Genomic DNA, 23,865 nt, shown 5'->3' with positions numbered 1-23,865 from the left:
CGTCTTTAGACAAAGTCTGGCGTGTGGCTACCGGTAGTGTGGGCTTCAGGTGAGTGGTTTTCAAAATTTGGGCTTGACTTTGAGAGAACGAACTACCCCCTGACCCCACAGACTTACCTCTTGCTGCCGGAAAGATACCAGAATACCGAAAGGTCCCAGAAGATCCTTTCCTCGCTGCTAGATAGGATTCTACCAGGTTGGCTGCTTCTCCTCCAGTGCTGGGGTTTCTCTCCTTCACCCAAGTCCTCACCTCTGGATACAGCACCTTCATATACTGCTCCAACACCAAGGTCTCCATCACTTCTGTCTTGCTGCTCACCTCCAGCTGGACCCACTTTGAGAACAAGTCCTTTAAGCGGATATACAACTCCGTCGGGGACTCATCAAAGGCTGTGTTCAATGAACGAAATCTCAGTCTATAAGTCTCTTGACTAATCTCATACTTCTTGAGAATTACCTCTTTCACTCTATCATAGTCAGAGGTAAAGGCAGGCGCCATGGCGACAAAAGCACTTCTCGCTTTTCCAGTGAGCAAAGGAATCAGATGAACAGCCCAGTCCTCCTTTGGCCACCTGTACACCTCTGCCAGTCTCTCGAACGTAGTCAGAAAATGTTCAACATCATCACTGTCTTGTAGCTTTGGCAATGGAGGCACATGATCCAGCACTCGTGTAACTGGCTGATCTGAACAGGTAGCTCTATGCCTGGTACGCTCTACATCCATCTGTATCTGCGTAACCTGATGATTGAGGACCTTATATTGCTGCTCCCGTCGAGCTGACTCTTTCTCTTGCCTCTCATCCCTCTCCTTCTGGTACTGCAGGAAGGCCTGAAACATCCCTGCCAGGGCTGTCACAGCTGCATCACCTGTGGTGGTTGGAACCTCAGCAGGTTGGAAACTTTCCTCTGGAACGCCACCCACTGCACCTTCATCTTCCGTTTCCACATCTGTAGTCACCTGACCCCTGGTCTTCGGTGGCATTTTGATTCACTGTCACTTTTACCGCTATTTGTTTCCTTCACTTCTGACACCAACTGTTACGATAGCAGTAGCGGATGGAGGCCCAAAGTGACAGAGGAAGCCATTGGTCAAGTTCAAGAGAGCTTTTTTTTATTTGCCACACAATGAGACGCTGTACATGCAATCGCACGACACAAACAGCACTTCCCCAACCCCATGCTAAATTTCTGGAGCCTTTTTATAGGCCTAACTCCTCCCCTGGTCCGGGACATACCATTTGAAAGGTAACTATGTTTCACATAAATCACATATACATATAATAATAACAATAATAAATACAATAACTTATATCTGCAGATACACACATAACACACACATTATGTACACACAAATAATAAAACAAATAACTCCTAAAACATTTCTTTTGTACAGCTATGACGGATGGAACCCCCGGTGACGTCACACACCCGGACGCACGCGCTACCAAGATGGCGCGAACACCATGTATAACTAGACCGGATTTTTAACTGAACAGGTTTGGCAAATGACTCGTTAAATGTTGTAAGTATATTTGTATCACTCTTAACACTGTACTTAATAAACTATATAAATCAAATAATAATGGTGGGGTGATTTATTTCTGTACATAAGACAACAATCCTATCATGTTATATGCGCTGATGTTACAGCCACTGATTCCCCATATATCTCGCGTAAACCAGGTAATATCAACATACAGGACATAATACACCACAACACACCTTTAAACATACAATAACATCAAATTCTACACAAGTCCGTGTATACATGATTGTCAGTGCCGGCAAACAGACCGTGTTAACATGACGCCGGTGTATGTATGAAATGTGTGTGTGTGTGTGCGCGTGTTCAGTCCATGCATAGTCACAGGCTTACCCTGTGACAGGTTCCATGTGATATAATTAAATCGAGTGTATGATTAAGACGATGTGTTGGTCCGGTGACGTTTTGCTTGACCCCAAATGAATTTAATAAATCTGTAAACGCAGCTCCTAACGCATCATTTGGATTATCTACGTGTATGTTAAAATCTCCAACAATTAGTGCTTTATCGACATTGACTAATAGGTCTGAGAGAAAATCTGCAAACTCTTTTAGGAAATCAGCGTAAGGCCCTGGCGGTCTATATACGGTAGCCAAGGCTAGAGATAATAGGGATGTTTTTCTAACATCTAAGAGCGTAACATTTAGTACAAGTACTTCAAATGAAATAAACTTATAACCCGTTTTCTGGGTAACATTTAGAATATCTTTATAAATGGTTGCAACACCTCCGCCACGACCAATCAGACGGGGCTCATGCTTATAATAACATCCACACACACACAAAAAAAGTCGGAAAACTTTGCCCATTAATTAGATGTGCAAGGCAAGCAGGGTTGTTATGGACAATTAAAAATGTGAATATTCAAGTTGCACTAGCGGTGGACTTTCAGCGAGTTTATTTAAACACTTATTTTTTAAAGAGCCGTTTGTGAGTCAAACAAGCCGGCTCACGAGAAAGAGCCGAAATGCCCATCGCTAGTTATTAGGTGGCCAGTGTTTCATTTTCCCTCCAATAATATTTCGTTTTAATATCGCGGCAACGTATGTGTGCTTACTGGGAACATAATAAAGACACCTGGACTCGGTCGAGACCAAATGCCACATTTGGCAAGACCAGTGGCCGAGACCGAGACAAGTCCGAGTCCGAGTCCGAATACCAGTGAGTCCGAGACAGGTCTGAGACCATAGAAAAACGGTCTCGAGTCCGGAGTCCAAGACCGGACTCGAGTACTACAGAGCCCTAATAGGATGGGATATATAGTCTAAAAAGGATATATAGTCTGAAAAGAGTATAACATATATAGTATAAGTAAGGGATAATGTACATCCAGCCGGTTGTTATCTCAGAATAAACCCTGACAGGGTGATCAGGATCAGGTCTTCATCAGCCTGAAGGGGTTTATTCTGAGATCACACACACACACACACACACACACACACACACACACACACACACACACACACACACACCAGAAGGGGTTTATTCTGAGATCACACACACACAACACACACACACACACACACACACACACACACACACACACACACACACACACACACACACACACACACACACACACACACACACACACACACACACACACACACACACACACACACACACCTGAAGGGGTTTATTCTGAGATCACACACACACACACACACACACACACACACACACACACACACACACACACACACACACACACACACACACACACACACACCTACACCTGAAGGGGTTTATTCTGAGATCTCACACACACACACACACACACACACACACACACACACCTGAAGGGGTTTATTCATAAATGCCAGAGGAGAACTGGCCCCCGACTGAGCCTGGGTTCTCCCAAGGTTTTTTTTCTCCATTAGGTCACCTGATGGAGTTTTAGGACACCATTAGGTCACTTGATGGAGTTTTAGGACACCATTAGGTCACTTGATGGAGTTTTTCGGTTCCTTGCCACTGTTGCCTTTGGCTTGCTCAGTTGGGGATATTTTGGGGATATTTAATTTAATTTTATCAATCAATAAATTCCTCTTGAAACAAACTTTGTTGTATTATTTTAATTTAATACTGTGAAGCTGCTTTGATACAATCTGTATTGTGAAAAGCGCTATACAAATAAACTTTACTTTATTCTGAGATAACAACCGTCTGGATGTACATTATCCCACTTATTACACGGCTATTACACACTGTCTATTACAGATGTGACTTTATGTGACTTTATGTGTACAGATGTGACTTTATGTGTACAGATGTGACTTTATGTGTACAGATGTGTCTTTATGTGGACAGATGTGACTTTATGTGTACAGATGTGTCTTTATGTGGACAGATGTGACTTTATGTGGACAGATGTGTCTTTATGTGGACAGATGTGACTTTATGTGTACAGATGTGACTTTGTGTGGACAGATGTGTCTTTATGTGGACAGATGTGTCTTTATGTGGACAGATGTGACTTTATGTGGACAGATGTGACTTTGTGTGGACAGATGTGTCTTTATGTGGACAGATGTGACTTTATGTGGACAGATGTGACTTTATGTGGACAGATGTGTCTTTATGTGGACAGATGTGACTTTATGTGTACAGTGTGGACAGATGTGTCTTTATGTGGACAGATGTGACTTTATGTGGACAGATGTGAATTTATGTGGACAGATGTGGACAGATGTGACTTTATGTGTACAGTGTGGACAGATGTGTCTTTATGTGGACAGATGTGAATTTATGTGGACAGATGTGGACAGATGTGACTTTATGTGTACAGTGTGGACAGATGTGTCTTTATGTGGACAGATGTGTCTTTATGTGGACAGATGTGAATTTATGTGGACAGATGTGGACAGATGTGACTTTATGGGGCTGTTTACACCTGGCCACTTCATGCGTTTTCTCAGATCGGATAGCTATCCGATCGTGAAAAGACCAGGTGTAAATGCCCTCCGAAACGCATTCGAGACGGATTTGAATCCGATCACTCAAACCACTTCAGGAGGAGGTCTGGGCCGCACGAAACAGGACAATTGTAAATGCATCTGGTTGTCGAAACCACATATGTAAATTGTAGTCCTCCCAAAAATGCTAAAAAAATAAACGTGTGAGAGCGTGTTATAGGCTATATGTAATGTTATAGCCAGATATGACGACGCTACTGGAACACGCATCACCTCAGATGAGAAGCTGAGCATCTATTCATTAAGCCAACGTGCAAACTATTGCAAATCAAAGTGAAAGTAAGTCGTAGACGCTTAACACACAATCATCATCATTAAAAGTAAATTCTTAAGAAACGAAATGATCTTACCAGGGCTGTTGCCGCTCTCTTTTATTGTGGTCTTTGAAATTTTAGCTGATGATCAATAAAATGCAGCTCATATCTTTTGCTTTCGGTGACGTACACTCCATTAAATCTGCATATAGCGCGGGAATTGAAGATCGGATTTAAATCCGTTTCGCAAAAACACATTTATGTGACCAGGTGTAAATGGAATCGTTTTGATAAATCAGATAGCTATCCGATCTGAGAAAACGCATGAAGTGGCCAGGTGTAAACAGCCCCTATGTGTACAGATGTGACTTTATGTGGACAGATGTGTCTTTATGTGGACAGATGTGACTTTATGTGGACAGATGTGACTTTATGTGGACAGATGATGTGTCTATATGTGTACAGATGTGACTTTATGTGGACAGATGTGACTTTATGTGGACAGATGATGTGACTGTACAGATGTGACTTTATGTGGACAGATGTGTCTTTATGTGTACAGATGTGACTTTATGTGGAAAGATGTGACTTTATGTGGACAGATGATGTGTCTATGTGTACAGATGTGACTTTATGTGTACAGATGTGACTTTATGTGTACAGATGTGACTTTATGTGGACAGATGTGACTTTATGTGGACAGATGATGTGTCTATATGTGTACAGATGTGACTTTATGTGGACAGATGTGACTATGTGGACAGATGATGTGACTGTACAGATGTGACTTTATGTGGACAGATGATGTGACTGTACAGATGTGACTTTATGTGGACAGATGTGTCTTTATGTGTACAGATGTGACTTTATGTGGACAGATGTGACTTTATGTGGACAGATGATGTGTCTATGTGTACAGATGTGACTTTATGTGGACAGATGTGACTTTATGTGTACAGATGTGACTTTATGTGGACAGATGTGACTTTATGTGTACAGATGTGACTTTATGTGGACAGATGTGTCTTTATGTGTACAGATGTGTCTTTATGTGGACAGATGTGATTTTATGTGGACAGATGTGACTTTATGTGGACAGATGTGACTTTATGTTGACAAATGTGACTATGTGTACAGATGTGACTTTATGTGGACTGATGTGATTGTGTGTACAGATGTGACTTTATGTTGACAGATGTGTCTTTATGTGGACAGATGTGACTTTATGTGGACAGATGTGATTGTGTGTACAGATGTGACTTTATGTGGACAGATGTGATTGTGTGTACAGATGTGACTTTATGTGGACAGATGTGACTTTATGTGGACAGATGTGACTTTATGTGGACAGATGTGATTGTGTGTACAGATGTGACTTTATGTGGACAGATGTGATTGTGTGTACAGATGTGACTTTATGTGGACAGATGTGACTTTATGTTGACAAATGTGACTATGTGGACAGATGTGATTGTGTGTACAGATGTGACTTTATGTTGACAGATGTGATTGTGTGTACAGATGTGACTTTATGTTGACAGATGTGATTGTGTGTACAGATGTGACTTTATGTGGACAGATGTGACTTTATGTTGACAAATGTGACTATGTGGACAGATGTGATTGTGTGTACAGATGTGACTTTATGTTGACAGATGTGACTATGTGGACAGATGTGACTTTATGTGGACAGATGTGACTTTATGTGGACAGATGTGACTTTATGTGGACAGATGTGACCTTATGTGGACAGATGTGACTTTATGTGGTAGACAGATGTGACTTTATGTGGTGGACAGATGTGACTTTATGTGGACAGATGTGACCTTATGTGGACAGATGTGACGGAATGACACAAAGACATGCTCGAATTTCCCGCAGAAATCCGCTGGAGTTAAAAACATCATTACAAGCTTACCGTTGTGAGTCGAGCTACGGCAAGCAGAGAGTTCTGAATCCTGGCTGGTGATGTACTTGCTCAAACATTTATTTTGGATCATTTTAAACCCAAAAGTTACGGACTGCAACTTTAATTTTGAGGGGACAGTCATTTGTAGTGGTGTCTGAAACCATAGTGGATGTTATCGAGTGCACTCATTCAATCCCATAATGCCCTGCAACAACGATTGTACAACCAATGTGCGCTCGACGACTAGAGAATACCCATAATGCACTGTGAGGGTCATGCCAAATTAATTCCCACGTGTCGCCAGAAGATAGCGCCGCAGCTGAATCATTCATCCATCCGTTTACAAACCACTGGTCTTGTAATGTTTCCTGTCCTGTGTTTCCCTTGTCTTGTGTGCACTTTTGTTATTTCCTGTTCTGTGTCATGTTTTGTAGTCCTTTGTAGTTTTTCTTGCTTATTAGTTCTCCCAGGTGTTTCTAATTAGCCACACCCCCTTGTTATCTTGTTTAGCTTGTTTGTCTGTGTATTTAAACCTCTGTGCTTCAGTTGTTGGTTGTCGGTCGTTGTTTAATGTACTGTTACCTGTTCTTGTCCTGAGTTCAGTGTTCCGCCTGGATTACCTGTTTGTTTCATTAAATGTATGCTTGCACTTGGATTCTCTCTCTGCTTCATCCTTGCCGCAGCGTGACAGAACGACCGACCAAACGATGAATCCAGCAGCATTAAATGAGTCTCTTCGCGTCATGCCTGCAAAGCCTGAGTCTCTTCACATCATGCCTGCAAAGCCTGAGTCTCTTCGCGTCATGCCTGATTTTCACAGCCTGACCCGGGAGTTTGCTGGACAGATCGCGGCCTTGGCCCTGGATAGCTTCGATCTGTTCCAGTACACCTGGGGATTTGTTCCTCTAGCTGCCTCTTGCTCTCTGGGTGACGAGGCAATTAAGGTGTGTTACCGGCTGGGGGCTAGGGAGGTTGACCCGAGGGAGCTCCCCGATCTCTCCGGTCTGGATTGGAGAGAGGCACTCTCCAGATGTCTGGAGAGCTTCCTCCCGTGGCACGCAAGGTCAACACCTGATCTTCACGTCCCATCCAGTTCAGCCGCATCTTCGCCGCCGCTGGTCCCGTCAAGCTCAGAGCGCACTTCTGCCGATCCAGAGACTGTTCACGTCGCTTCTGCCGATCCAGAGACTGTTCACGTCGCTTCTGCCGATCCAGAGACTGTTCACGTCGCTTCTGCCGATCCAGAGACTGTTCACGTCGCTTCTGCCGATCCAGAGACTGTTCACGTCGCTTCTGCCGATCCAGAGACTGTTCACGTCGCTTCTGCCGATCCAGAGACTGTTCACGTCGCTTCTGCCGATCCAGAGACTGTTCACGTCGCTTCTGCTGATCCAGAGACTGTTCACGTCGCTTCTGCTGATCCAGAGCTTCACGCCAGTCCAGCCAAGCCTGCACTTCACGCCAGCCCAGAGTCTCCTTCGCCGCTGGTCCCGCCCAGCTCAGAGTCCTCTTCATCGCTGGTTCCGCCCAGCTCAGAGCTCTCTTCGCCGCTGGTTCCGCCCAGCTCAGAGCCTTCTTCGCCGCTGGATCTGCCCAGCACAAAGCCCTCACCGCTGGATCTGCCCAGCACAGAGCCCTCACCGCTGGATCTGCCCAGCACAGAGCCCTCACCGCTGGATCTGCCCAGCACAGAGCCCTCACCGCTGGATCTGCCCAGCACAGAGCCCTCACCGCTGGATCTGCCCAGCACAGAGCCCTCACCGCTGGATCTGCCCAGCACAGAGCCCTCACCGCTGGATCTGCCCAGCACAGAGCCCTCACCGCTGGATCTGCCCAGCACAGAGCCCTCACCGCTGGATCTGCCCAGCACAGAGCCCTCACCGCTGGATCTGCCCAGCACAGAGCCCTCACCGCTGGATCTGCCCAGCACAGAGCCCTCACCGCTGGATCTGCCCAGCACAGAGCCCTCACCGCTGGATCTGCCCAGCACAGAGCCCTCACCGCTGGATCTGCCCAGCACAGAGCCCTCACCGCTGGATCTGCCCAGCACAGAGCCCTCATCGCTGCCCAGCACAGAGCTCTCATCGCTGCCCAGCACAGAGCTCTCATCGCTGCCCAGCACAGAGCTCTCATCGCTGCCCAGCACAGAGCTCTCATCGCTGCCCAGCACAGAGCTCTCATCGCTGCCCAGCACAGAGCTCTCATCGCTGCCCAGCACAGAGCTCTCATCGCTGCCCAGCACAGAGCTCTCATCGCTGCCCAGCACAGAGCTCTCATCGCTGCCCAGCTCAAAGCCCTCTTCGCCGCTGGTCCTGCCCAGCTCAAAGCCCTCTTCGCCGCTGGTCCTGCCCAGCTCAAAGCCCTCTTCATCGCTGGTCCAGGACTCTTTACCGGGGAGCCTCCCCAAGAAAATTTTGGGGGGGGGCAATACACCTCCGGACCAGCCCGATCCGCCCTGGCCGCCTGAAGGTTCGTGGCCGCCCGAAGGGTCTTCTCCGCCGTGGCCGCCCGAAGGGTCTTCACCGCCATGGCCACCCGAAGGGTCTTCTCCGCCGTGGCCACCCGAAGGGTCTTCACCGCCGTGGCCACCCGAAGGGTCTTCACCGCCGTGGCCGCCCGAGGGGTCTTCACCGCCGTGGTCGCCCGAGGGGTCTTCACCGCCGTGGTCGCCCGAGGGGTCTTCACCGCCGTGGTCGCCCAAGGGGTCTTCACCGCCGTGGCCGCCCGAAGGGTCTTCTCGGCCGTGGTCGCCCAAGGGGTCTTCACCGCCGTGGTCGCCCAAGGGGTCTTCACCGCCGTGGCCGCCCGAAGGTTCTTCACCACCGTGGCCGCCCGAGGGGTCTTCGGACAAGATGGCCGACTCCACGCCTGTGTCTTCGGACAAGATGGCCGACTCCACGCCTTTGTCTTCGGACAAGATGGCCGACTCCACGCCTGTGTCTTCGGACAAGATGGCCGACTCCACGCCTGTGTCTTCGGACAAGATGGCCGACTCCACGCCTGTGTCTTCGGACAAGATGGCCGAAACCACGCCTGTGTCTTCGGACAAGATGGCCGAAACCACGCCTGTGTCTTCGGACAAGATGGCCGAAACCACGCCTGTGTCCTCGGACAAGATGGCCGAAACCACGCCTGTGTCTTCGGACAAGATGGCCGAAACCACGCCTGTGTCTTCGGACAAGATGGTCTCCTCTGAGCCGGTGTCTGTTCCTGTGCCATGGTCGCCTGAAGGGTCGTCTCCTCCCTGGCCGCCTGAAGGGTCGCCTCCACCCTGGCCGCCTGCACAGCCTGCTCCGCCCTGGCCGCCTGCACAGCCTGCTCCGCCCTGGCCGCCTGCACAGCCTGCTCCGCCCTGGCCGCCTGCACAGCCTGCTCCGCCCTGGCCGCCTGCACAGCCTGCTCCGCCCTGGCCGCCTGCACAGCCTGCTCCGCCCTGGCCGCCTGCACAGCCTGCTCCGCCCTGGTCACCTGCACAGCCTGCTCAGCCCTGGCCTTCTGCCCTGCCGGAGTCTTCAGGCCCTCTTCCGCTCCACGGGCCTGGCCCCCCGTCCCGCCCCCGGACCCGCCTCAGACCCACCACCCTCCTGGACTTTTATTTTCTGAGGAGTGTCTGGAATCCACTCCTTAGGTGGGGGGCTATGTAATGTTTCCTGTCCTGTGTTTCCCTTGTCTTGTGTGCACTTTTGTTATTTCCTGTTCTGTGTCATGTTTTGTAGTCCTTTGTAGTTTTTCTTGCTTATTAGTTCTCCCAGGTGTTTCTAATTAGCCACACCCCCTTGTTATCTTGTTTAGCTTGTTTGTCTGTGTATTTAAACCTCTGTGCTTCAGTTGTTGGTTGTCGGTCGTTGTTTAATGTACTGTTACCTGTTCTTGTCCTGAGTTCAGTGTTCCGCCTGGATTACCTGTTTGTTTCATTAAATGTATGCTTGCACTTGGATTCTCTCTCTGCTTCATCCTTGCCGCAGCGTGACAGGTCTAATGTGGGTACAGCGTAATATCATACAATATCATTCACCCCTTCAACTGCACTATATTAGTGGATTCATGCAGGGAATAGTGGATGAGGGTATAGGGGGCGATTTCGGATTTCGGCGATCTGCGTTTAGATCATCATTTCTCTGCTTTTTCTTCCAAAAAAAAGTTTTTTTATATCATGAAAATCTCTTTAAATGCTCTAATCGGCTCATTTGCATTTAAAGGGACACACACAAAAACTGCGTTTTTTTGCTCACACCCAAAAAGGGGCAAATTTGGCAAGCGATAATAGATGATCTGGGGGTATTTTGAGCTGAAATTTCACACACACATTCTGGGGACACTATATATATTACATCTTGTGAAAAGGGGCATAATATGTCACCTTTAAATTAAACTTACACACATTCAAGTGTTGATAAAAAAGCATGAAGCTAGGGGGTTTGTTGTTGTTTCAAATCAGAGGCTCTGTTCTTTCTTTTGATATATTGCATGTTCAAATATTCATACAACAAAATACTTGGAAAGTTTTGTGAAAAAACTGAACATGATAAAAAAAAAAAAATTTAATTTATTTATTACGCAGGCAGTGAAAGAGTTAATGCAACAGTTGCAGGTTTTACTCTTCTTCTTTGCTTCCTCTTCCAAAACGCTTTGGGTTTGCACGTTCTCAGATTTACATGTAGAATAAACTGAGACATGTATGAAATCATCAGATGTTTTCTGCATGTATTAAGCAGTTGCATTACTGTGGTCTCCTGAGACTGTGTGTGTGGTTACAGTCAAATCATGTGCTGGTACAAATAAACTCACACACACAGAAACTGAACCACAGACCACCTCATGCCTTCAGCGCCACTCGCGGTAAGTCATCTCTAAACTAACACACACTGAGAGAGAGAAAAGCTCGCAGTAAAACGTGCTTATTTGAGGATGTTTTACAAGCGTAATCCAAATGTGTTACTAGTTATTTGTGAAATTTACTATTACAATCCTACACCATCTTTTTTTCAGTGTAGAAAGAGTAATGGATCGGAATTGAGATTAATGGATTGTAAGAACTTTTGGTAACACTTTATCTTACAGTGTCCTTGTTACACGTGTTATGGAAAAATGTATCTTTTCTTTGTATTTTATTTTCAATGATTTAACAAATGAAATGCCATACATTTATTTGGCTGTATTTTGAGTTTCTTTTATGATATTGGTACAGCTGCAAGGGTGTGTGTGTGACTTCAGAGGTGAGAAGATTAGGGGGTTAGGGGAGCCACAGGGGTTCCTCTGTTTCTTTTGTTTAGTGGGGGCTGTAAGAGATAGCTTTTGAAAAGAACACTATAAAGAAGCTGGCCCACCTCTGCTCTGGGTCTCACTCCGCCTGCAGCTGGACTGTGGATGGACTGGGAACATTTCTTGCAAGAAATAAATATCTTTTAAGGACAATTTGATCCTGATGTCTCTTATGCTGTGATGCTGTTATTGTTAATTATTGTTTTGCTATTACACACGTTACATGTATATAATAACTATATAATATGCATAATTGAGAGCAAATAACCCTATAGTAAGGGCATGTGGTTAATTATTATTACTCAGTACTTTAAATGTTTAATTACACTGTAACAAAATAAACAAAAAATATAACCGTAAAATAAAATGTAACCAAATTTTTTAATGTTGCTTATAATAGTTTAACAGGTACAGTTGAATGCTTATTATTATTGGTAATATATATGTGTGTGTGTGAGGGTGTGTGTGAGAGAGAGAGAGTGTGTGTGTGTGTGAGCGTGTGTGTGTGTGTGTGTGTGTGTGTGTGTGTGTGTGTGTGTGTGTGTGTGTGTGTGTGTGTGTGTGTGTGTGTGTGTGTGTGTGTGTGAGCATGTGTGTGAGTGAGTATATGTTTTTGAGTGTGTGAGTGCATGTGTGTGTGAGTTTGTGTGTGTGTGAGTTTGTGTGTGTGAGTGAGTGAGTGAGTGTGTGTGTGAGTGCGTTTGTGAGTTTGTGTGTGAGCGTGTGTGTGAGTGAGTATATGTTTTTGAGTGTGTATGTGTGTGTGAGTGTGTGTGTGAGTGAGTATATGTTTTTGAGTGTGTGTATGTGTGTGTGCGTGTATGTTTTTGAGTGTGTGTGTGTGTGTGAGCATGCGTGTGTGTGTGTGTGTGTGTGAGAGAGAGAGAGAGAGAGAGAGAGAGAGAGAGAGAGTGTGTGTGTGAGCATGTGTGTGTGTGTGAGCATGTGTGTGAGTGAGTATATGTTTTTGAGTGTGTGAGTGCATGTGTGTGTGAGTTTGTGTGTGTGTGTAGGCTTGGGTATCGAGTATCGAGTATCGATTGGAACCGGGACTAGCTTTGCGATTTTCCCGGAATCGTTCAAAAGTTTAAATTTCGATTCCTAGTTTCGATTCACAGTCCGCCGACCGGAAGAAGAAACCGCTGTCTAAGTCATTTCTAGCCCTATTCTGAACTGAAGTAACAACATAATCGATTTCAAACTGCCAAATGTTAACTCGCTGACACTTTAGTTAAACATTTGTAACGTACACATGGCATGGTAAATGCGTGTACTAGCACAGGTGTAAGCGTATATTGATTGTTATGCTAAACTGCGAACCGACACATTTTATGAGACGCTGTGTGAGTTGCCTTATTAACTCACACAGCGTCTCATAAAATGTATTCAGAGCAAACAACCCTGACGTTAAACCTTAAAAACGTACATATGATGTTTTCTTATTCTTCGGTATCTTGCAAGTTGCAACCATATTCTCTCGTCCTCTGCTCGTCCGTTTGAAAACTGCACGCGATGCCGGCGAACGTAAAAAAAATATATATATTCATGAAAACACATTTACGAGCTGCCAACTCTCACGCATTTACCGTGAGACACACGCAATTGACACTTCTCACACCACACATCCATTTTCTCACGCACAATAAAATCGTGAAGCAAAGAGGACACGGAGACCGACAGACTAGACAGAGCAGTTACTTTATGATATGCAAAAAAATCTCAGCTCTCAGATTCTGTCAATTTTATTACGAAATTCAAACAATAAATACCGTTTTGGCGCTTGTAAATGTGACGCGACAGATCCCTAGCGCACGTGAACCGATCATCTCGACTAGCAGCTAATAGTACAAAAAACACGAACACTGTTGAAAGATACAGTAGACTACAACTTACCTAACTGTATATTCCTCATATATAATATCGATCAATCAGTGTTTTTTATCAGCGTGAAGAGGTCAATAACATAGCTGGAGAACAATTATGTCATATTTACCTCAGGAAAGCCATTTAATGAACATATAGGCTGTAGCACATAGGCTAGTTGGCAAGAAAAAAAAACGCATTATATTTAATTTGAGTTATTTTTAACCTTAAATAATACTGCCAGCTGATAGGGCTCTCTGTATGTTTACAGCATTAGGTGAGTTGTTTTTTTCTTGAGAAAAATTAAAGCCTATCTTGAGTAGGCTACCTAATATTTATCCAAATGAGTCAATATTAAATCAAATCACAATAACTGAATTGAAATGAAATAATTAAAAAGCGTAGCTTACCAGAAATTGTACCATGTAAACATTGTAACATGTTGTCACTAAACCTAATAAAATTCAGTTTAGTTACTAAAATGTTAGTGACAATCACATACAATACAATACACTTATTGTGATGCAAATTTTTTTATATTTCAGTTGATGGAGAAGGTCAGACTATTTCCTTCAGAAAGACCGTTGGTTAGCTAGCTCATTTAAAATGTCAAAAAAGTTGTTTAAAGTAGATTTGATATTTATATTGTAGTTGAAAACAGCCCTGTGAGAAATTCATAGTAAATTTCATAAAAAGTCAAAAGTAAATATAATTAAAATTGATCTAAACTTTTTTGACCCTGCCAAAGAATCGGAATCGAGAATCGTTAGGAACCGGAATCGAAACAAGGAATCGGAATCGGAATCGGAATCGTTCAAATTCAAACGATACCCAACCCTATGTGTGTGTGAGTGAGTGTGTGTGTGTGAGTGCGTGTGAGCGTGTTTGTGAGTTTGTGTGTGAGCGTGTGTGTGAGTGAGTAAATGTTTTTGAGTGTGTGTATGTGTGTGTGCGTGTATGTTTTTGAGTGTGTGTGTGTGTGTGTGTGTGTGTGTGTGTGTGTGTGTGTGTGTGTGTGTGTGTGTGTGTGTGTGTGTGTGTGTGAGAGAGCGTGTTTGTGAGTGTGAGTGTGTGTGAGTGCGTGTGTGTGTGTGTCTGTGTGAGCGTGTTTGTGTGTGTGTGTGTCTGTGTGTGTGTGTGTGTGAGTGAGCGTGTTTGTGAGTTTGTGTGTGTGAGCGTGTGTGTGTGTGTGTGTGTGTGTGTGTGTGTGTGTGTGTGTGTGTGAGCGTGTTTGTGAGTTTGTGTGTGTGTGTGTGTGTGTGTGTGTGTGTGTGTGTGTGTGTGTGTGTGTGTGTGTGTGTGTGTGTGTTAGTGTGGTTAAACAGTTTAACAGGTAAAGTTGAATGCTTTAGTATAATGATAATATATTATATTTTATCATATATTTTTATATAACAACAATTAATATGATTGTTATGTCCATCAAGCAAAGCACTTATAAACAGGGGCGTAGCACCAAATGTTGGGCCCCGGTCACAGAACCAAGGGGTGGGCCCCTCACAACACCAATATCAATATATCTTTGTGGGGCCCCCCCTTCGCCAAGGGCCCCTGTTACTCAGTCCCACTATTACCCCCGTCTGACGCCCCTGCTTATAAATATAGCTATTTTAGTTCAACGTGAAACTAACAAACGTTTATCAAATCCATGGAATCTAAAATCATTTTGTCCACATTTCTACATTTATGCTCATTTTTAACTAAGTGCCAATCTGAATATTACCGACCTTGCTTTGAGCGAGTCATCTGAAGATCAGCTTCTTTGTGTGATGAATCCTAAGACTGAATATGAGTGTTTGTGTTTGCAAGTGTTTGCATCTCTTTGCTTTAAGCTGTCAGTCCCTCATGACTCACACACATGATAATCACAGGTGTGTGTGTGTGTGTGGACTGAGCGATGGCCCAGCGCTGTGGTGAAGGCCAGTACAAGGACCGGCTGGTGCTAGAGTGTGTGTCCTGCAGTCTGGTGTGTCACAACAACCCGGTGGCGATCATACGCTGCTCTGAATACTGCGGTGAGTTACACTGTCTGGAGCTCATAGTAGCTCACTTAAAGGTGCAGAGTGTGATTTTTAGCGGCATCTAGTGGTAAGGTTGCGAATTGCAACCAACAGAAGTTACGGTGGCCGACAGGAAGTGATGTCGTCGTCTGAGACAGCAGAGAAGAGCCAGTTAAGCAATGAGGTTTCTTTACAAAGATATATTAAGAAATTAGGTTTACTTGATTATTCAGTAAAATTATGTGATTGCGAATATTATAGTTACCTGTTCATCATTGTGTCAATGTTTTATTTGCTGACTTTAGCTAACGTTAGCTTCTTTGCACGAATACCAACATGTGTCAATGTTTTATTTGCTGACTTTAGCTAACGTTAGCTTCTTTGCACGAATACCAACATAGTGACGAAACGCGTTTGTCCGTTTTGAGTTCCTGTAGAAACATGTCGATGTAAGGGGACCCGCGGTGTGTGTACTGTAGACAGAAATGGCTCTTTCTAAGGTAATAAATACATAACGGTTCATTATGTAGGGTGTTTACACCACTGAAAACATAGTTATGTATGATATTGCATTTCTGTCAACAGATCCTCCTAAATATCACACAATGCACCTTTAAGGGGATAGTTCACCCAAAAATTAAATTTAGCCTATGATTTATTCACCCTCAAGTCATCCCAGGTGTATATGACATTCTTCTTTCAGACGAACACAATCATGCTGCGTTCCGTAAGCTTAGACGGTTTAAACAAACATGGCTGTGCAATAAACTTCTTCTTCTTGTTACAGGCCGCTCTTTCCTTATGAGTATTACTGTGCAATAAACTGAAGCTCCATTTCTATTATATAGAAATCCTCTGACATTTTTCTCTTAAAAATGTCTAATTCACCACCGGTGTTTTGTTTTGCTGTGCTTCCGCGATCGTCATTACGTTGTGCGTCGGGTCAGGGGTTATTCTGTTCGGAAGCTAGTGATTATAGTTTATAAAGTTATAAATATGGGTATTTTTCTGACACAAATGCATGGCTTCACTTCAGAAGGTCTTTATTAACCCCTGGAATCGTAGGGATTACTTTTATAATGGATAGATGCACTTTTAATGCACTTTTATAATGGATAGATGCACTTTTATAATGGATAGATGCACTTTTATATAATGCACTTTTATAATGGATAGATGCACTTTTATTATGGATAGATGCACTTTTAATGCACTTTTAAAATGGATAGATGCACTTTTATTATGGATAGATGCACTTTTATAATGGATAGATGCACTTTTATATAATGCACTTTTATAATGGATAGATGCACTTTTATTATGGATAGATGCACTTTTATAATGGATAGATGCACTTTTAATGCACTTTTATAATGGATAGATGCACTTTTATTATAGATAGATGCACCTTTAATGCACTTTTAAAATGGATAGATGCACTTTTATTATGGATAGATGCACTTTTATAATGGATAGATGCACTTTTAATGCACTTTTATAATGGATAGATGCACTTTTATAATGGATAGATGCACTTTTAATGCACTTTTAAAATGGATAGATGCACTTTTATTATGGATAGATGCACTTTTATAATGGATAGATGCACTTTTATAATGGATAGATGCACTTTTAATGCACTTTTATAATGGATAGATGCACTTTTATTATAGATAGATGCACTTTTAATGCACTTTTATAATGGATAGATGCACTTTTATTATAGATAGATGCACTTTTATAATGGATAGATGCACTTTTAATGCACTTTTATAATGGATAGATGCACTTTTATTATGGATAGATGCACTTTTATAATGGATAGATGCACTTTTATTATGGATAGATGCACTTTTATAATGGATAGATGCACTTTTAATGCACTTTTATAATGGATAGATGCACTTTTAATGCACTTTTAAAATGGATAGATGCACTTTTATTATGGATAGATGCACTTTTATAATGGATAGATGCACTTTTAATGCACTTTTATAATGGATAGATGCACTTTTAATGCACTTTTATAATGGATAGATGCACTTTTAATGCACTTTTATAATGGATAGATGCACTTTTATTATGGATAGATGCACTTTTATAATGGATAGATGCACTTTTATTATGGATAGATGCACTTTTATAATGGATAGATGCACTTTTAATGCACTTTTATAATGGATAGATGCACTTTTAATGCACTTTTATAATGGATAGATGCACTTTTATTATGGATAGATGCACTTTTATAATGGATAGATGCACTTTTATAATGGATAGATGCACTTTTATAATGGATAGATGCACTTTTAATGCACTTTTATAATGGATAGATGCACTTTTTTTGGTCTTCAAAACGTTCTCCTGCCATTCACGCTCATTATAAAGCTGGGAAGAGCCAGGACATTTTTTAATATAACTCTGTGTTTATCTGAAAGAAGAAAGTAATATATATCTAGGATGACTTGAGGGCGAGTAAATTATGGGAAATTTTTAATTTTTTGGATAAACTAACCCTTATGTACTGAGATTCATTTAACCAACTGGTAATATCACACCTGAAGCAGTTCAGCAATATCGGGGGTGTTGTTCTTGATGAATGACGTGAGCTGTTGTGTCGGCAGAGGCCTGGAGATGTAAAGCCGTGTCGGGTCAGTTCTACGACCGACTGCTGAAGAAGTGTCTGAAGTGCTCTGAGATCTGTGGCGGTCACCCGTCGGCCTGCTCAGACGCCTGCAAGAGTGAGTAAACCATGTGTGTTGCTTTATGTGAGTTATTTTAGTTATTTATTTGTATAGTGCTTTTCACAATACACATCATTTCATAGCAGCTTTACAGAAAATGCATGAGTCCACATTACAATTTAGAGAGATCTGTTATCACAGGGAACTAAGTTGTGCATTTCAGAAATATACATATACAAAATCACAGTTAGTGAAAAATGTATTACTTTAAACAATGTAATAATTTAATGCTGAAACAATGAGCTCATTGAAGTAATGAATATGTGTTTGTGTGTGTCCTCATGACTCGCTGAGGAATGAGTCATGTGACCTTAAACCTCTCCGAGCTTCTTATACATGACATTTTAGCTTTTAATTCAATTCTTTAAATTCTCAACTTTAAATAACTTTAAATTTGGCATGAAGGGGAGTTGCGCTGGTCTTTTCTTCCCTATATTGTGTCTATATCCGAGTGAAACGCTTCTGCAAATGTGGGCGGGGCTTGATTTTGTCTGTGGGGTATTGATTGGATGGTTGTGGTTTGCTATTGGCTGATCTCATGTGAGTGACAGGTTGCCCCACCCACATCATCAGAGAAGAGAAGAGATGTTATAAGTTATTTTGATTCAAGATTATAGGAGGTACATGAATTTAAAACAAACAATAATGTGCACGGATAAAAAATGGTCAATTCTGATTTCATGGTGACTTTAACAGTTCAGACGAGTTGCTAATAAAATAAGTGAATTATTTAGGCGAGTCATTCCTGGTATTCAATGCCTTTTGGCCATCATAAAATGTAGAAAATTTAAAGGATTGAAATTTAAAGGAAACTCAGTTTTTAAAAGAATTGTTTGTGTAGTCATGATAGGGTAATGTACATTATTTGATAAATGTCATATACACCTAGATGGCTTCAGGGGGAGGGAATCATGGGGGAATTTTCATTTTTGGGTGAACTATCCCTTTAATTAAAATGTTATGTTAGCTGTCCTTTTTTATTTTTTTTATTTTTTATTGAACATATATAACAGAAAATACATAGTTACACCTCAAAACACCTTGAGTCCTTTTTTATATTTTTATAAAAAAGCATAAATATCATACTTTGTCCACAACATAATGGACTTTAAAGCTTTGACATTGCTGGAAGAAGAGATAGTACCCAAATAACATTTCAGGTCTTTGCAAAAAAAAAAAAAAAAATATATATATATATATATATACAGTACTGTGCTAAAGTCTTAGGCATGTTAATATCTCCACCCATATTATCTATGTTAATATCTCACTGGATTATTACAATTAATGGCAAAAATAATGTTTGGAAATGTAAACTGATATTTCCTACTGACACACTACAGCAAAAGATAGAAATAACTGACTTAAAACCATTTTTTGGGGGTGGGGGGTATTAACATGCCTAAGACTTTTTCACAGTACTGCATATATATATATATTTATGCTTTAAACTAAAAAACAATACAACATACATGTTGGAGCCAGGGGAGCAAAGAAAACACATAAAACATAAAACATAAATAAATAAATAAATAAACATTCACAAAAATACAAGACCTTTGTGTTAATCAAAGATTTTGAAGACAGTTGACAAATGAACAAATTCTTTAAGGAATAGAGGAAAGAAAGGGGGCTTTTTGGGTTAGGGTTTTGTTTTTAGACTGTAAAAAACAAATTGTTCATTTAGACATGTTTTTATTTCATTACATTTTTTTGAGAACATTATATAAAGAAAGAAGGAAACAGTCACAATGTAGAACAAATACACGAAAGAAAAAAAGACACAAGACAGGGGTATATAACTAATCAGAAAAGATTACATAAAGGAATAGATTAAAAGACTTACATATTTCACTTGTTTTTAAAGCCTTCTTGTTACACGAGTCAGAGATAGAAGCAAAACATAGAAAAGTGGTTTCTGACCTGAACATTTACATTTATGTATATAACATTTTGTTAACACAAAAAAAGAAGATTAAGTAAGAATATTTTGTTTTTGTGCTCTTTTTTTCCAATTAAGTAGAGAATTTCCCTTATCAATGTTCTCAATAACAAACCGGGAAAAGCCTTTCCTCAATAATTTAGAGTAATGGCAAGGCATAAATAAATGCACTATAGTGTCTGGGTGCAGTTTGCGTTAATATCTTTCTTGAATTTCTTTAAGAAGGTATTAACGGGATAAACACGATGGAGAACTCGAAAGGAACCTTCTCTCGCCTCATCAGCTCAGCATGATGATGTCCTCATGTTTGCTGTCCTCAGATGCGGTGACGCAGGGTCCTGTGGGCGTGTCTGCAGTTCCTCTGGTCACCGGCAGGGGGCGCACAGTGATCCACACACACACACCCGCGCTGTTCTCAGAGGCGCTGCTGTTCTCACTGCTGTGTGTGTGTGTTATCGTCCTGCTGTTCACACTGACCACTGCCATCCTGTTGCTGATCAGGAGAGCCAAACAGCAGCAGTTCCAGCAGGACACCGGCAAACAGCAGCACAACCAACACGCACAATCATCCAAAGGTCAATATAACAACCCGAGCCTGCGCATGGGGACGCTCTAACACGCCCAACACAGTGTTACTAAAAGACCAAACTCAGCAAACATCATTCTAGTAAAGTATACCACACAGGAAAAAAAAAAAAAAGATTTTGTTTTAATTTTTTTTAACCCAGCCATTGGGTCACTATGTTTCAAATCATTGGGTAATTTCTAGTAATAACTCGGCTGTTGGGTTAAATACATATGTTGTATGTACACTTGTGTGTTTTGAAATGATGTACACAACTATGTAGCCTATATTTAAATTCAATTCTAGACTCCCCAAAATTTAGTTTGTACTTTAAAAATATATTTGTTGAGACATATTTATTGTTTTTACAAATAAACAATCTGTATTCGAAAACAAAGTGTATTTTATTTATTAAAATAATGTCATAAATAAAACCTTAAACTTAACTGTGTTGGGTAATGCATTGGGTTAAAGTAACCCACAGGTGGGAAGGTGCTACACCGCCCCATAGTTGGGTTACTCGTTGGGTTATTTTTAACCCAACATTATTAAGTGAGCATGTACAAAAACAATCAGATGAGCCCAGAATATGAACATATAGCGTTTAATTACGCGTTAAGCATTTTCCTCCCATAGAAAACCATGATAAGAAAACGCGTAACGTGGCTTACTGTAATAAGGCAGTGTTATTAAAAGACCAAACTCAGTAAACATCATACTAGATACAGTCAAATCAAAGAGCCCAGGATATGAATGTTGTGGAACGTCAAGTCAAGTCAAGTCAAGTTTATTTGTATAGCGCTTTTCACAATACAGATTGTATCGAAGCAGCTTCACAGTATTAAATTAAAATAATACAACAAAGTTTGTTTCAAGAGGAATTTATTGATTGATAAAATTAAATTAAATATCCCCAAAATATCGCCAACTGAGCAAGCCAAAGGCAACAGTGGCAAGGAACCGAAAAACTCCATCAAGTGACCTAATGGTGTCCTAAAACTCCATCAGGTGACCTAATGGAGAAAAAAAACCTTGGGAGAACCCAGGCTCAGTCGGGGGCCAGTTCTCCTCTGGCATTTATGAGCTAGAGGCCGGATTGTAGTTTGAACTGTAGGATTATATGAATGCCTGGCTGAAGAGATGCGACTTTAATCTAGTTTCAAACTGGGAGAGCGAGTCTGAGCAACGAACAGTATCAGGAAGACTATTCCAGAGTTTTGGAGCCAAATGTGAGAATGCTCTCCCTCCTTTGGTGGTTCTGGATTAACGTGTTTAATAACGTGTTTAATAATGGCTCTTATAATGGATTTCTATGGAAGGAAAATGCTTAACGTGTAATTAAACTCGTTGCGATCATATTCTGGGCTCATCTGATTTTTTTGTACATATATGTAAAAATGCTGGGTTGTTTCAACCCATGTTTGGGTCAAATATGGACAAACCCAACCATTCGGTTAAAACATTAATTCAAAAATGTAAACCAATGGTTGGGTTTGTCCATATTTGACCCAAACATGGGTTGAAACAACCCAGCATTGTTTAGAGTTTAGCATGGTTTATTAATAAGGTGTTTACTGAGTTTGGTCTTTTAATAACACTGTTTTACTACATTAAGTCATGTTAAGCAGTTTTCTCGTTAAAGGATTAGTTCACCCCAAAATGAAAATTTCCTAATAATTTACTCACCCCAATGCCATCCAAGATATCCATGTCTTTCTTTCCTCAGTGGGAGAGAAATTATGTTTTTTGAGGAAAACATTTCTGGATTTTTCTTCTAACAATGGACTTCATTGGTCACCATCGTTTTTAAGTCCAAATCAATGCAGTTTCAAAAGTCTTTGAAGTGTTTAAACGGGCTGTGCGCGATCACATTATGTATATTTATACATAATTTATATTATATATAAATATAAAACATGCTACATGCATATGTGTGTATTTATATATACAAAATAATTTTACACAGTGCACACACATATATTATGTAAACACAAAAACTTTTATTTTGGATGTGATTAATGGTTGCCCAGCACTACTAATAATTAAATCAAATATAAACTAAATATTTCTATCACCATCAAATGAGAAAGATTTTTAGCATAACATCCACTTGTTCAAAGTGAGCAGGACTCACAGGTTTGCTTTGCTGTTTCAGATTCTCTGATGGCTCGAGCTGATGATGTGGATCAGGATCAGGATCAGGATCAGGACAGATCGAGAGCGACTGAAACATGTGTCTATTGCTTCTCTGACCACACGGTGGCGCCACACACACTCTATCAGCAGGCCGGAGAGAACACACACACACATCATCCAGCTCTCACACACTCCGACAAGAGCCGGCCGTTCAGGATTATATGTTCACCTACTCAAACAAGCACGTGAATACTAAAGTCAGACGTAACTGTGCCGCACTCGAGAATTCCTGTGGAAAATCAGTGTCATTTTAGTTTTAATAAATGCTATATTTAGTAGAGCACAACAGACTTTCTAAGCCACCTTCATCTTAAAAGTAGCCTATAGCTTTCTCGGTCATTTTCTCCATAGATAGAGAAGTCTTGAACCATGAATAAAACCAACAGAATAACTCATAAATGACCATTTCTGATTCAAGGGCAAACACACACACACACACACACACACACACACACACACACACACACACACACACACACACACACACACACACACACACACACACACACACACACACACACACACACACACACACACACACACACACACACACACACACACACGAATCATCAATGGAAGTACAGTATGAAACGATTAACTAGGCTATAAAT

At 41.7% G+C, this 23,865-nt stretch overlaps 1 protein-coding gene across 1 annotated transcript; it reads left to right on the top strand.

The window, feature by feature from the left end:
• The first annotated feature begins 11,499 nt into the window (after positions 1–11,499).
• Positions 11,500–23,792, top strand: tnfrsf13b (TNF receptor superfamily member 13B). The gene is made up of 5 exons (XM_082152202.1): positions 11,500–11,523; positions 15,687–15,822; positions 18,432–18,548; positions 20,814–21,068; positions 23,214–23,792. Exons 2-5 carry the CDS (start codon positions 15,705–15,707, stop codon positions 23,441–23,443), a joined length of 720 nt encoding a protein of 239 aa, XP_082008328.1. The 5' UTR covers positions 11,500–11,523; positions 15,687–15,704; the 3' UTR covers positions 23,444–23,792.
• Positions 23,793–23,865: the final 73 nt, after the last annotated feature.

The sequence above is a fragment of the Leuciscus leuciscus genome (assembly GCF_965113295.1).
Source record: "Leuciscus leuciscus genome assembly, chromosome: 21".
Lineage (NCBI taxonomy): Eukaryota > Metazoa > Chordata > Actinopteri > Cypriniformes > Leuciscidae > Leuciscus > Leuciscus leuciscus.
The sequence above is the reverse complement of the archived record's forward strand: the minus strand, read 5'-3'. Positions and strand labels throughout refer to the sequence as shown.

Bases quoted from the DNA above. Each gene is read 5' to 3' on its own strand.
- tnfrsf13b (XM_082152202.1), top strand. From the start codon at position 15,705: ATGGCCCAGCGCTGTGGTGAAGGCCAGTACAAGGACCGGCTGGTGCTA. The intron at 15,823-18,431 runs GTGAGTTACACT...TTGTGTCGGCAG, and splicing joins ACGCTGCTCTGAATACTGCG to AGGCCTGGAGATGTAAAGCC. The intron at 21,069-23,213 runs GTCAATATAACA...TTGCTGTTTCAG, and splicing joins ACACGCACAATCATCCAAAG to ATTCTCTGATGGCTCGAGCT.